At 40.0% G+C, this 14,378-nt stretch overlaps 1 protein-coding gene across 1 annotated transcript in view; it reads right to left on the reverse strand.

Moving 5' to 3' along the window:
* The window catches only part of STK39 (serine/threonine kinase 39), a 163,237-nt gene that overhangs the window by 63,405 nt on the left and 85,454 nt on the right, over positions 1-14,378 (reverse strand). Inside the window, exons 11-14 of the mRNA XM_024200630.1 lie at positions 6,593-6,715; positions 6,433-6,465; positions 2,477-2,539; positions 1,827-1,894 (exon numbers count right to left, since the gene is read on the reverse strand). Coding sequence (XP_024056398.1) covers positions 1,827-1,894; positions 2,477-2,539; positions 6,433-6,465; positions 6,593-6,715 — 287 coding nt within the window. The remainder of the gene's footprint in view (positions 1-1,826; positions 1,895-2,476; positions 2,540-6,432; positions 6,466-6,592; positions 6,716-14,378) is intronic.

Below are 14,378 nucleotides of genomic sequence, written 5' to 3' on the forward strand. Positions count from 1 at the left end.
CACACACACACACACACACACACACACACACACACACACACACACACCCTTCACCAACAAAAACCCAAATAGAATTCCTCTCTTCCACTAAATCTCAGTATAATTACCTGTTCAGAAATTAACCTCCCCACACATTCTACCTCACTGCTTCTCAAAGCTTGATTCAGTGTGAGTGATTCTGAAAAAAAACAAAAACTAAAGGCCCATTTTTCCTTAATCTAGTAAAAAAAAAATCTTAGTCAATAGTTTCTTGCTTTGCTTTTAAAATATAATCTACACAAAGAATTCTTAAATCCACTTCTATTCTATTTTGTTGATATGAAAGTAAAATCAAAGGATTTTCATTGCACATTCCTAAACATGACCCCCAGCTAGCATTTCCAACTACATCTGTTCTAGTGGTTTATTTTTTATTTATTTATTTTAATTCTTAGAACATTAGTCACCATCTTCCCTAAGTGCAATATTCAAGGTTTGTGTTTCAAGAAACTACCCCAATTGGTCAATAAATCATTATGGGAATTCCACCAATAAAGATCACAATCACATTGTGTTACACACTGTACAAATACATGGGAAGATACTTATGATCTAAGTGGAGATAAGGTGAAAATGAGTATGAAATAGTCGAGGGGCAGATGGAAAGATGAAGGGTAACAATGTGACTGTACTGTTACATAGCTTGGCTGCTACACAACTTGATTCCAAATCACTTTAAAGACTTTTTTAAACAAAGTCACTTATCCCTGACTCCCACACAACCCAGCCATTGTTGATTGGGCAATCTCTTGTAGATGTCACAAGAGGAGAAGGATGGCTTTCTGGATTAACATAGGATATTTAGCTTTCTGGATTAATCATGTAGATATTTTACTGATTTCTAATAAAGGAGTTTTAAATTTTATTGCCTTCAGGAAAATCACATGCTGTACTTTTATATAGCTGTTTTGTTTCTGGCTTAGAGTCGACAACTATTAAAAAACATTTGGCTATAAAAAGGCCATTTGTACACCCTTCATGTGTATTTGTGCTAATTAAGTATAATGTCATAATACTCTTATTTCCCCCCCCCCAAAAAAAATGCCTGTGGAAGAGATTATCACCTCGTTATCTGCATGAGCAGAAGGATGACAAGTTTTGAAGTTGTGTTCCCCCGTAAATTACTTTAAATAAATTAGCCATTTAAGGAGACACCCTATGAAAAATACATCGAAAGCTAGCTAGCTTTTTGTGAAAAAATAGTTCTCCAAGAATAAAGCTTGATACTTAACAAGCAATTATTTTATAAGCAGCTGTAAACTGATTTTATTAAAATATAAACTGACTTTCTTCTACTGAATAAAAACTATGAAGTCAGACATCACATTTGTCTCCATTTCCTAAAAGACTAAATGTTCTTTCAAAAGATACCTGTCATTTTTCCACAGTGGCTGATCAAACCTGCTAGTGAAAAATGTTTTGAGCAGGCAACTTGTAATATAGCCATGGTTTATTTCTGTCAGAGGCTGACTGCTGAAGTGTGAAAGAAACTCATTAAAAATCACTGACTGTGATCCTGCATTGCAAGGAAAAAAAGAAAATACTTAATGAAGGGTATACGTAGCCTAAAGCCACATTCATATTCTGCTTTTCATTTTCCTCTATTTTAGTAAGCAATTAAAAGACACCAATTAGTCATGGGAGCACAATTCATACTGGTCATACTGGGAGATTAAAGAGGTTAATATTTTTATTTTATGCTAATGTTATGGAAGTTTAATGAGGGAGATCAGGAATAACACAGTCGACAAAAAAGGAACGCTAAAATAAATAGATTAATCCTTTACCTTAATCTTAGAACAAGATTCACTGCATGTGGAACTTCAGTATATTCATCACTAACAGTAGGTAGGGACTATTAAAGAAAAAAGCAGCATGTAAGTTACAACGGATGCCGGATAGAAATGTTAAATAGTTTCCCAGTTATAGGTTTGATGCAAGCATAAAATATTGAACATGTACTCTGACTCTCAAGCACCTTTTAAGGGCTTTATTAAAGTGCTAGGTCTAAAGTGCAAGTGAAACCTGCAGAACAGTCTGTGTATTTAAATAGATTACAGAACCACAAATCATGGAGCTTAAATTAGGGCGCTGGATTTTTCTCCACTCAGCATCAAATTCTGATAATCTATTAAGTAATAATTATGGAGTTAGAATACTGAGCCGTTCTTCAGTTGTTTTCACACAGCACTAAGTTTCTAGTCTTATTTCTAGTTAAATCTTGTTTCTAGCCATAGGTGGAGAACTAAGAGTCTACCATGATTGACCTCACCAGCTTTGCCAAATCTTTATATTGGAATCCAAGTTTGTTATTTCTGTCTCCATCTTCATGTTATCCTTTCCCCTCCATCCCCACCATATAAGAATTTGTACTTCCCTGAAATCTAAAAGAAAAAAAAAAAAAAAGAAAACGATAAACTATAACTATTGACAGTACCTGAGGGTCTTGTATAGATAGATTCTGGATCTGTTCTGGGATATTAGTGGCATTCATGGAAATCTGTTAAAAGATTATGATGAAATCTTTATGAAAAGTGATTTTTAAAAAATCCATACACCACCAAAATAGTTTTATGAATGCTTGTTTTTGGACATTGATGCCAGTTAAGGCTTACTAAGAAAGCAAGGGGGAAAAAACAAAAAAACACCACACATTTGAGATTCATAAAAGGAGTCATTTTAACATGTCAATGTAAGTACTGTATGGGCACAAATTTAGCATTTACTGAAATTAAAGAATCCTTGGTCAGCAAGAGTTTAAAAAGAATGCTTTAGATTAACTAATTTGTGTCTATAGTAAGACTACAACCTTTTTACATGTGTTTCTACATCTACTATAGATACACCATTTCAAAGTGATAGTCTTCATGGGGATGGGAACCCTGACAGGCACACAGCACCAATGACATGCTCCACGTATTTTGCACATCTTACTCTGACCACCTCTGATCCAAGGCAATATCCTACAACATTTAGAGACGTACAGCGATTAACAGAAGAATAAGAACGTTTCCTCCACATTTCTAACCTAAACAGTAACCAATTCCTAACCAGCAAGGAAACTTTATAAAACCCCACAACTCTTGTCCTAGGAACTAATTACTGATTTAACAGAGTGGACGATTCTGCATGTCTGACGTACCAGACGTTTACACGTACATTCAGAATGATGACTCTAGAATGAAAGGAACTGTCTGGTAATCCCACCTTCACACAGCAAAAGGGAGACTTAAATAGAGACCACTGCTTAGAGAACGGATGCCCAAATTATACTTGGAGAGACATCAAAGCTGTGAACAAACTACCGCCTTACTAATGAAGTCCACTGTGGCCTTCCACATCTGACCTACTGGAGTGGGCTAAGTAATTGACAACGAAATTTGACTGGCTGAGACAGGAGGGATTTGGTTAAGTCTGGGGGCAGGAAATAGGGGGCCACATTGTGTAAAGCTGGAAAAGAATGTGCCAGAGAGCAGAACAAGGCTGGTCGCTGCTAGACTTTGTGGAACCCAAAGGAAACAACATATCAACTTCCGGGACATAGGCCATTGGTTGGGGAAGGATCAGCATCCACTACAGAACCATAGCATCTGCTGGATGTGAACAGTCCCCAGGGTGAGACCATTTTCTTTAAACTCTTCAGTATTCTCAGAGAATAAACAGAAATGAGCAAGCCACGCTTGGAATGTTTAAACCAAGGTAGAATGGCAAGCAAGCAGATGAGTCTACTTATTGAACCTAAGCAGCTTCACTTCTAGGTGCCATGAGCTTATTGTCAGGTGCTGCTTTCCTCTATTAAATATCAGACATATCAAAAGAGGGTGTGGGCTCACAGGGGCATTGCCTAAAAGGACCAGGATGGTCTGGAAGATCATAGGCCCTTCCTGAGAGTGCTTGGTTAAAGCACAACAACATTATTTATGGTGAACCTTTCCACTTCCACCCATCATCCCAGATGTAATCATCCATAAAATTTATTATTTTAATAATCATTGTATGTTACCCTGGTTCCTGGAAAGGGAGAACAGTAATGGAAAAGAACGTTTTGCAGGGAGAGTTTCAGATACTGAGACTCATAACCGTCTCTGGGAGATACAATGCCTGTGCATCTATAAATGCCAGGGGGTCTCCTGGACCGGATATCAGAACTAGGCTGCCTTTGTCTACACAGTTTTGTATTTCTTCCTTTCTACAACAGCCAACTTCATTTAACATCCAATCTGTAACCACAAAGCAAACTGAATAAGCCATAAGAGCACGGACTTCCTAGATCTTTGCCGGATTTGAGATGGGCCTGGGATAGTCAGATGAGTTACCTGATGGTTTGGTTCTAGCTCTGTTAAACCTTAACTTTTCTGAAACACAGATCTTGCAAAGACAGAATGCCTGACTCCCTCACTGGCTGAGTATGTTCCTGATTAAGAGGATTTCCACAACTACCATTCCCCAATAAAAGGAAGAAAGCTCTACTTTATCTAAGATTTTCATGACAGCAGCTCATAACCTTCATGACAAAGCTCTCCTGCCAAAGATGAGAGTGACCTTACTGCAAGATGTGGAGACGTCAATGAAGAAACAAAGGAAATTAATCACAAAGCAGATGTTAAACCATTTGATTTTATAGATCGGGAAGCTGTGGGTCCCTTAGTTACTCCAGGAGAAGTCTTACCACATGGAATGTATAAATGAAGACTCTACAGGGCAGATGATAACTCCAAGGACTTCAGGGCCTGGTTTACTTATTTCATCCAGGAAATTTTAAGGGAGAAATTTTCTCTTGTGCTCCTTTGACTAGAACTATACCAGCCATAGATGTACGGTCCCAGACACAGGTTAGGCTTTTCCATGGGAAATCTGCACAACTAGTGCAATTATACTAGATGAAAATTAATCAAGTTTTCTTTGCATCACATATGGCTGATGAAGGCATAGTCACCACGCAGAAGACTGCCACCTGATCAGGCTTCCTTCCTCTTTCAATGGCAGTAATTTCCCATGGAACAACTTGGAAATTTTTTGAGAAATGCAACAAGAACCTGCGTCCTTGGGAACTACTTTATAAAAATGGCAAATCCTTCAGAAGAAAAATATTTAGGCAGAATCCGATTTGGCCCCTTTGAAGTCAGAAGCTTAGCTACAGACCCTCTGCTTTACGTTAGTCCAGAAGGGTGGGCCAACTACTTCACTAATCACCCAGATAAAGAAATCTCTAAGTAGACTGTTTTCAGAAGCTCCAGATTCTTGATCTACTAGCAAAGACCCAATCTGCTCAATCTATGAACTCTGGGATTTACTGGGCAGATGATACAACTTTCAAATACTTTAAAGGAAGGGGAAAGAATGTGTCAAATCTCTGATCTATTCAAACAATATATATTTTTATTCTGAAGGTCACCTCCAGCTCTGAAGACTGATCTAAAGCAGCAGCAAGAAGTTCACTGAACAGCACCACAAATCATCTCAGATCTTAGCAGCCACTTCCAAAGGGATGAGCACACCACATGTTAACTGGTTCCATGTTTGAGAGAGTCAGGCAGGAAGAAGTTGAAAGATTTCTTTTGAATGTCAAGGAAGAGCACTGGGGTCAGAGAAAGAACAAGCACAGAATTCAGAGAATCCTGTGGTACCAAAACTTTTGCAGACTATCAGCCTCTATGTAGGACTCGGCAACACATCAGTTGGGATTGGAGGATCCAAAGCTACAGGTGAAGAATGTATCCGTTTCATACATCCAATAAATAAGCATCTGAATAGAACTTTGACAGTAAACCAGAAATCCTATTATTCCATTTATACATGGCAGGAATCCTTCCTAGTCTCAGCATAAGAAGATGGCATTTAATACGGTATTTCTTTTGTGTTTATGGGTGACTGAATCAATCTATTCTATTGTAGCACTGTACTGAACCATTATACTGCATATGGTATGAACCATTCTAATTACCAGTTATGCACAGTACCGATACAGATTCTAAAAGGCTGAAAATTCTTTGGAGACATTTCAGCTACAGAGAAACAGCCATCATTAGTGTGAGGGAAAAGGTAGTAATTAGTGTGATCCAGTTTTGAAGATTCATTAAAAATAGCCAAATTGCTCATTTTAAATCAATATTTTTTTACTAGACTTCAAAGCTAGAAAGCATGAGCAGAATCTGCTTGAATTTCCTAGCCGTTTTACCCTGTGAGTGCTATAAGTTAATCACTCCAGGCCCACCTGCATAACCTTCATGCTCAACCCCTACTCAAAATTATTTACTACTCAGCAGAAAGGCTGCAGAATCAGGCCCCTACAATTTTACCCCAATTTTTATAAATATAAAAATTGGAAGCTATCACAATATTTCCTCCTATCCAAGCTATTGGGGGGCAGTAAAGTAACAAAGGATGATTTACCTCTGTATTCTCCTCTTCTTTTACTCTTCTTGACTGTAGAAGAAGTAGTTAGATATTAGCTGTTGTAGTTTATTTTATACTGTAGAAATACTTTTCACAAAAAAATGAAAACACTACATTACTTTGCTAGTGTATCAGCAGTTAGTAGAAAACAACTTACCTTTTCTTGAGAAAATGCAGCTTTGCCTTCTTCACTCTTTTCATCCATCTCATCATCACTCCACTCCCAGTCCCCATCTTCCGTCTTATGAAGATGGCCACTAGAGCCAGGTACTCGTCTAACCTGTGAAAAATGAAACAATAGATGTTTAGTTCTTGTACTTCAAAAGCCTTACTTGCATTCTGGTAACTAAGTCGACAGTTACAGTATACATCAGCTGTTCTCCAATGCTTTCATTTCGTAGTTTGATTCAGGAGAGAGGTCTTTCCACGGATCACCTCTCCTGTTAATACTTAGGCTTTTAAAAAACATTTAAATTTTGTGTACCATCTCCTTGGACTAATGGCGATTTATAGACCATCTTTTGAGAACCACAATACTTGGGGCCAGAACCTGCAAGCAATTACTGTACATCGCACTCACTACTGTGAGTAGCCCTTTTCTCTTAAATGGGACAGGCCGTTCATGGTACTATTCAAGGTTAAAGTTATACATACTATTGTTCATAGGATATGAGCCTTAAGCATTTGGACTTTTGAAGTGTTTATGCAGAAATGTTAGTTGATGTTAAATTGCTGGATTAAAATAAAGTTCCACCTCTTTCTGACCCACAAAATACGATCCCTAAAAAAAAATTATATATATATAAAAATGTGTTGCTGTTGACATGGAACAGATTTAATATGGATGGAGAAAAAGCTCTTAAAGCAATAAAAAAAAAAAAAAAAAACCACCCTGACAAAGCACAAAAATGTAGTGAAAACCTATTAAACACTTCTGATCTTTAAAGTAAGTTTGGATCTTTATAAATAACTCAGTAAAACGCATTCAGGCATGACTACGAAAACAGGAGGCATGCACGTAGCACGTTGCAGACTGGGCAAATGTATGTATATTAGGCAGCCTAATGAAGCACACACCAGGAGCATCCAGCAGCTAACTCCTAAATTAAAAAAATCAAATACCCTTCTGTTGCCATCTTGCTCTTTCTCAGAACCTGACATCATGCCTGTTTTCCCAGGATTCTGCTCAACCTACTTGAGCAAAACAAAACAGAATCAGACTACTCTTAACACACCTTGGAAAGCATTTATGAGACTCATGAGATTGCTAGAAGCACAGCATGATAATCAGCAGCAACACTGGTGTTTGATTATAATCAGTTTCCTTAATTATTTCAAATGATCAAACCAAGAAACAAGAAGTAGTCCACAGTGGAGAAATTTAAATGCCTTTGCAGTTAAACTCAAGAGGATGCCTTTTTAAAAATATGACCCATTGTACTAAAAGTATAAAATGGAAAAATTCTCATTTGAAAAAAAAAAAAAAATCAACACATTGCAACAGGAAAAAGGGGGACTATGAACAGTTGTATGGTACTAGCCATTAATACGTAATGGGGAGAACTTGTCATGACTGGGGCTTGCGTGGTCAGAGTCAGAGTCGAGCCAAGGGTCAGAGTCAGAGACCAAGGACAGGAAACTGGAACAAGGCAGGAACAGATCAGGAAAGTAGGAATCAGGAGCAAGGCAGGGAAGTAGGATCCAGGGATAAATCAGGAAGGCAGGGTTCAGGAACTAGGTGAGAAAGCAGAGTTCGACGTAGCTGCCAGACAGGAATTCACCCAGTTATGTGGACAACTTCCTGTCTCACTCCTTCTTTGGGTTTAAATAGGAAGCCCTATTTAAATAGGTTCTGGCATTCCTCCAATCAGGGCCCAATGGCAGCCTTCTAGATGTAGCTTCAGGTTTCATGGTCTCTTTACTTGGTCAGTTGGTAGCAAGCTGCTGAGTAAGAGCAGGACAATGTCAGTCAACGGGGAACCCTGTGGACCCAGGTTTGAGACTCGTGGAGTCATGATAGAACGATGCATAGAAAGCAGTTTTCTGTACAATGAGAAATGCCAGATAAGATACCTTTTAAAGTTTTCTTTAAAAATAGTAATAATCCTTTGTAGTTATTACTTCCTTAATCAGGTCTAGATATTTAGCCTCCAAAGGTTAAAAAGGATAGAGTAGCTCAGAGGTCTACACAACATTTTCTAAGCTCTTACAAAAAGATGACAGTTTGATCCAGGTTTGGTTTTATTTGTACCATTTCTCAGAAGAAACCAAAGGCCAAAACTAGGTGTGCCCTGCTCTGAAGTTCATTTGTTTATTTAATCCTACCATGATAATGGTCACTACAGGCTGTGAAGGGAAGACAAAGAAGTCACTAGCATGAGAGGTGCTATTCTGGAACACTGGAGAAAAAGAGAAAAAGCAAATTCCCACTCAGACAGGATAGAGAATTTTTGGTTTTGCTTTTTAAATAGATTAAAATATACATGGAGAGCTAAACTTGCAGAATCCACGCGATGGTGGTTACTCTCCAGTAGCTGCTTACTGCTAGCTCGGGAGCTACATAGCACAAGGTAGACTGCAGGGGATTTAAAAAATATTGGAGTGTGACCATTGCACTCTAACGTCACACCACATATAGTACCTATTTGGCTTGACAATGAGAAACCAAACCAAAGAGGTTTAAAACACCAGCTTCTAAAGAACTATGCAATACTATTAATACAATGCAAAAAAGCTGCTCTGCAACCTATTTTAAATATAGGTGTCGAATTAGACAAACAAGACAACACTATTATTCTTTAACAGCTGCACTGAAAACTCTGAAATTACACCAATCACAAGCCAAAATGTACTTTTTAGACATGTTATTTTTGTATTTTCAACATCTATAAACCTTTAGAGCCTGACATGCTCAGGCACTACACCTTTTGTGCTTAGTGCAGACACTTACACCTATATTTTCAGTCATTTGGAAGACCTCTTCTAATATACTTATTTTAATGGAGTTTAATGGTGCTGGCAAAGAGCTGAAAGAGAAAGCCTTACTGATGAAGAATGAGTGTGCTTTAAGTTTTTAAACCAATTGCCTTTGAAGAAGCAATAAACAAATGCCTCAAGGAAAAATATTATCAAAATATGGTGTTCAACTGAATAATTTTTTTGAAAGTTGTCTGAAGGCAGAATAAGTGCAAATCTAGGCCAGTAGGGATCAGCTGGACATGAAAGACCACAGAACACATGGTTACGTGAAGGAAAATAGGAACCTCAGCTGCACCAAAAACCCCAAGCCACTGAACAATAAGTCACCTTCAAGGATTGCAACTGTGCAGAAATTCTGCACAAAACATTCTTTATATGCCATGAGAGCTTGACATTTATGTTCTCCACAACTGGATTTTGAACAACTTGTGTTTGCCAGGATCAAGTGTGGATTGATTGACTCAATGCAAGCTCAGTTTTAGTTTAAACCACAGTCATCTTAATCTGCATACTGTCAACAGGTACCAGTGAACTTGTTTAAGTAGGCTAGAGTGGGGAGAAGGAGGTTAATGGCAAAGCAGTGGCGGGGGTAGGGAGGTGGGGGAAGAGCTGCGCTCTTGTTTCCATCTTTCACACAACCTTACAACTGGCAATATCACAGATGGGTCAGAACTATGCTAACGGAAAATGCTCGTTGCAATAGGAACATTATCTATCTTGAAACATATCCTTAACATTGTGCAGCCCCCACACCTTCTTCAGTTTTCTAGTATTCCTGAATTGGCTTATTCACATGTTACTCATTTGTACACATATGCACAAAATACATTTAAACGAGTATATTGAGGCTGATGTGAACATTCAAACTAGCATTTAACCACTTGCAAATTATGGAAAATTAACATTTACAAGCCAGAACAGCAGAACAAAATTCAAATCTAAATCATTGATGAAGATATTGAACCCCACTCAATACGCCCTTCCAGCTTGACTGTGAGCCACTGATAATTACTCTCAGGGAACCGTTTTCCAATCAGTTATGCACGTACAACCTAGATGGAGCTACTATAAGGTATTTCCCTAGCTAAAAATCAAGATACACCACAACTACTGCTTCACCCCAGCCACAAGCCTTGTTGCCCTATCAATGAAAGCTAGCAGGTTGATTTGACACAATTTGTTCTTGATAAATCCATGCTTACTGTTAGTTTACAGCTTATCTTCTAGGTGTTTGCAAACTGATTGCTTAATTATTTGCTCCATTATCTTTCCAGGTACTGCAGTTAAGCTGACTTATCTGTAGTTCCCTGGGTTGTCCTTATTTCCCTGTTTACAGAGGGGCACTATATTTGCCCTTTTTCCAATCCTCTGGAATCTCTCTCGTCTTCAGTGACTTCTTGACGATAATTGCTAATGGCTCAGATATCTCCTCAGTCAGCTCCTTGAGTATTCTAGGGTATATTTCATCAGGCCCTGGTGACTTGAAGAAATCAAACTTGTCTAAGGCTAGGTCTACACTTCCAGCCTGAATCGGCGGGTAGAAATCGATCTCTTGGGTATCGAATTATCGCGTCTCGTCGGGACACGACAATCGATCCCCGAATCGACGCGCTTACTCCACCAGCGGAGGTAGGAGTAAGCGCCGTCGACGGGGAGCCGCAGAGGTCGATTTTGCTGCTGTCCTCACAGCGGGGTAAGTCGGCTCCGATACGCCGAATTCAACTACGCTATTCGCGTAGCTGAATTTGCATATCTTAAATCGACCCCCCCCCCCCCGTAGTGAAGACCTGCCCTAAGTAGTTTTTAACTTGTTCTTTCTCTATTTTAGCCTCTGATCCTACCTCATTTTCACTGATATTCACTATGTTAGATGTCCAATCACCACCAACCCTTTTGGTGAAAATGGAAACAAAAAAAGTCATTGACATTTCTGCTATTTCCGGTTATTGTTTCTCCTCCCTCATTGAGTAATGAGCCTACCCTGTCCTTGGTCTTCGTCTTGCTTCCAACGTATTTGTAGAATGCTTTTTTGTTACCCTTTATGTCTCTGGCAAGTTCAATCTCATTTTGTGCCTTGGCCTTTCTAATTTTGTGTATATATTTGTCCTTTGACCTAGTTTCCACTCAAACTTTTTTGAGTTTCAGATAATTGAAGATCGCCTAGGTTAAGCAAGGGTGGTCTCTTGTCATATTTCCTATCTTTCCTCTGCAGTGGGACAGTTTGCCCTTACTAATGTCTCTCTGAAAAACTACCAACTCTCTTGAACTGTTTTTCCCCTTAGAATTGCTTCCCATGGGAGCTTACCTACTAACTCCATGAATTTGCTGAAGTCTGCCTTCTTGAAATCCATTATCTTTATTATGCTGTTTTTCCTCCTACCTATTCCAAAAGACTGAAGCCTCCAGCGTGGTGTGTGAATAAAATACAGCCCATCAATAAAGTATCATTTTTGACCTTTAATTAAAGCAGCCCCTTTCATGCCGTGGGAAATGTACTTTTTTTTAAAACCACGGTCAGATAATGTGCTCTCTTCCCCCCCACCCCTTCCCCTTCCTTTCAAGGCCTTCCACCTCCACACAGGGCAAACACACGGCATCAGGAGCCTGGAAGTGTGGGCCAACCTACTGCAAGCAAGGAGAAAGAATCAGATGAGCTGACAGGAGAGCTGCTACATGAAACAAATCAGTACACAGAATTCCGGAAGGACCAAATGGCATATCAAAAGGATACAGATGAAAGATGGGAGGAGAGAAAGAGGCTACAAAGTGCGAGGAGAAATTGATGGACAAATTCCTGGAGCATGACTGCTGGTTGAGGGAGGAAGACAGAGCACAGCAGGAACTGTTTGAGCAGTTACTTGCACTCATCACTACCAGGCTGCAGGCTCCAGTGCCACCTTCAGCTCCTGTGCCACAGCGAGTCCCCTCCACACTATCGTGCCCTGTAGGCTATGCATCATTTGGACAACTCAGGGGGTGGCTGGATCATGTCAGGGGCAATGAACAATAGCAAATGGAACAGATAAATGTACCCTGTGCATTTATACACTAATACAGTTGCAGCCCACACATACAAAATGACCAGAAAGCCAAAGGAGAATAGAGACACAACCGACACCCAGGAATAGCTGGCCATTTCAAGGCTATATATAATAAAATTTGCTATTGTAATGTTAGAGGTGTCACAGACTTTAATGAATGTCATTACACATCCATTCTCAGTAACGCTCACAACACAAATTTACAAACTGTCATCACAATAATCCATAAACTGAGTTGTAGTCCATGGCCAGTATTGGTGAAAAATGTTGATGTTATACATTTTATGAAAATGTTTACAAAATTCACAATATCTAATACAACACATTGACAAAATATCTTCCCACAGCTGCCCCATACCCTACACAGCAAAGCCTCAAATACCATTTCATTGCTCTTCATGCATGGGACCATGCAAACTCATTATGTGGGAGCCCAAAGCATCCCAGATTTCTGTTGCACATGTGGATCCAGCCCCAGTCATGACAAGTGCCCAGTCTGGCTGTGCTTTGCATATCTGTTCAGAAATCCAGCAGTGTCTTGAATCCACTCCTGGTAAAAACATTCCCCCCATGTTTTCGCAGACATGCTGCAGGATACAAGAAGCCACAATAATGTGGACTGCATTGATGACACTGCCATCTAAATGATTTAGAAGGCTGTGACAACGGGATTTCAATCTGCCAAATGCACATTCCACCACCATCCTACAGCTACTGAGTGTGTAGCTGAACCTTCTTTTGCCAGGTTCTCTGAAACCACTATATGGTTTCATAGCCATGGCAACAAGGGGTAAGCAGCATCCTCTAGGACAACAGTGGGGACAGTGACTCCCTTTATAACAGTGTCATTGGGTGGGAATAATGTCCCAGCTTCTCCATGAAGCTAAAGTTTCAATCTCTGGAAAATCCTGGCATCATGCACCCTGCCAGTGCATCCCATGTTTGTGGCCATAAATGTGCTCCTTGTGGAGGGCAAACTATAGGCACGAGTCCCATCAATGGCCCCAGCGCACTTTGGAAAGCCCATTCTCTCAGATCCAGCAATAATTTCAGGAACTTTTGCTATGACCACCCTCTCTGGGTTCATCACAGTCCTGATCATCCTCACAAACCTCTGCCACAATCAATCCCACAGTTGATTTGCCAACTCCAAATTGATTAGTCTGAGGTAGCCAGCTTCAAGGTGGCTATAGTGACCTGCTTCTGGACTGGCACGGACAGCCTTAGGTGGGTGCCTTGATGCTGGAGGGTAGGGGCAAGAGATAAAGCTTCCAGAAACAACTGCTTCTTCGTGGAAAAATTCTGGACCTACAGTTGGTCATGTCAGGTCTGCATAATGATGCAATCCCACCAGTCTGTGGGTATGGCCCCACTCCAGAAGCGCTGGTCTGCACAGGGAGAACACATAGCTAAGACAACAGGCATGAGCAGCATCAGCTGGGTCACAGCTGACATCTCAGCAATCCTCTCCAAGAAGTGTCTTCGGCAATTCAAAAACTGGTCACTGACACGTCCACCAGCGTCTCACAGATGTGCCACCTGTTTCCCAAAACAGGACTGAAAGAATGAGGTGTAGAAGTTCTTCCATTGGGTTGAAGACTGTTTTGATGGTTCTGCTTACTAGGAGCATGTGGATACAAAACGGATCCGCTGGATGTGTTGGCATGCTAAAACCACCCAAACGCTTCTGGATGGACAGATAAGTTCTCCTACAACCCACTATGAAACAAACCCTAAAGCATCTACAGTTGATGAAGGTGGTAGGAACCCTGGGATACAATAGTATATGCCCACAGAAGCTGAAGTTGAGACTCAGGTCTGTGTAGAGCAGCCTGGACATGTCAGCATAGTTGTGAGGCCCAGGTTTCCAATTCAGCGTGGCTGCTCAAGCATGACTTTGGAAACACTGAGTTTGCAGATGCA

This window comes from Terrapene carolina, unplaced genomic scaffold, assembly GCF_002925995.2.
Source record: "Terrapene carolina triunguis isolate 2854851 unplaced genomic scaffold, T_m_triunguis-2.0 Scaffold62, whole genome shotgun sequence".
In the NCBI taxonomy this organism is placed as follows: Eukaryota; Metazoa; Chordata; order Testudines; family Emydidae; genus Terrapene; species Terrapene triunguis.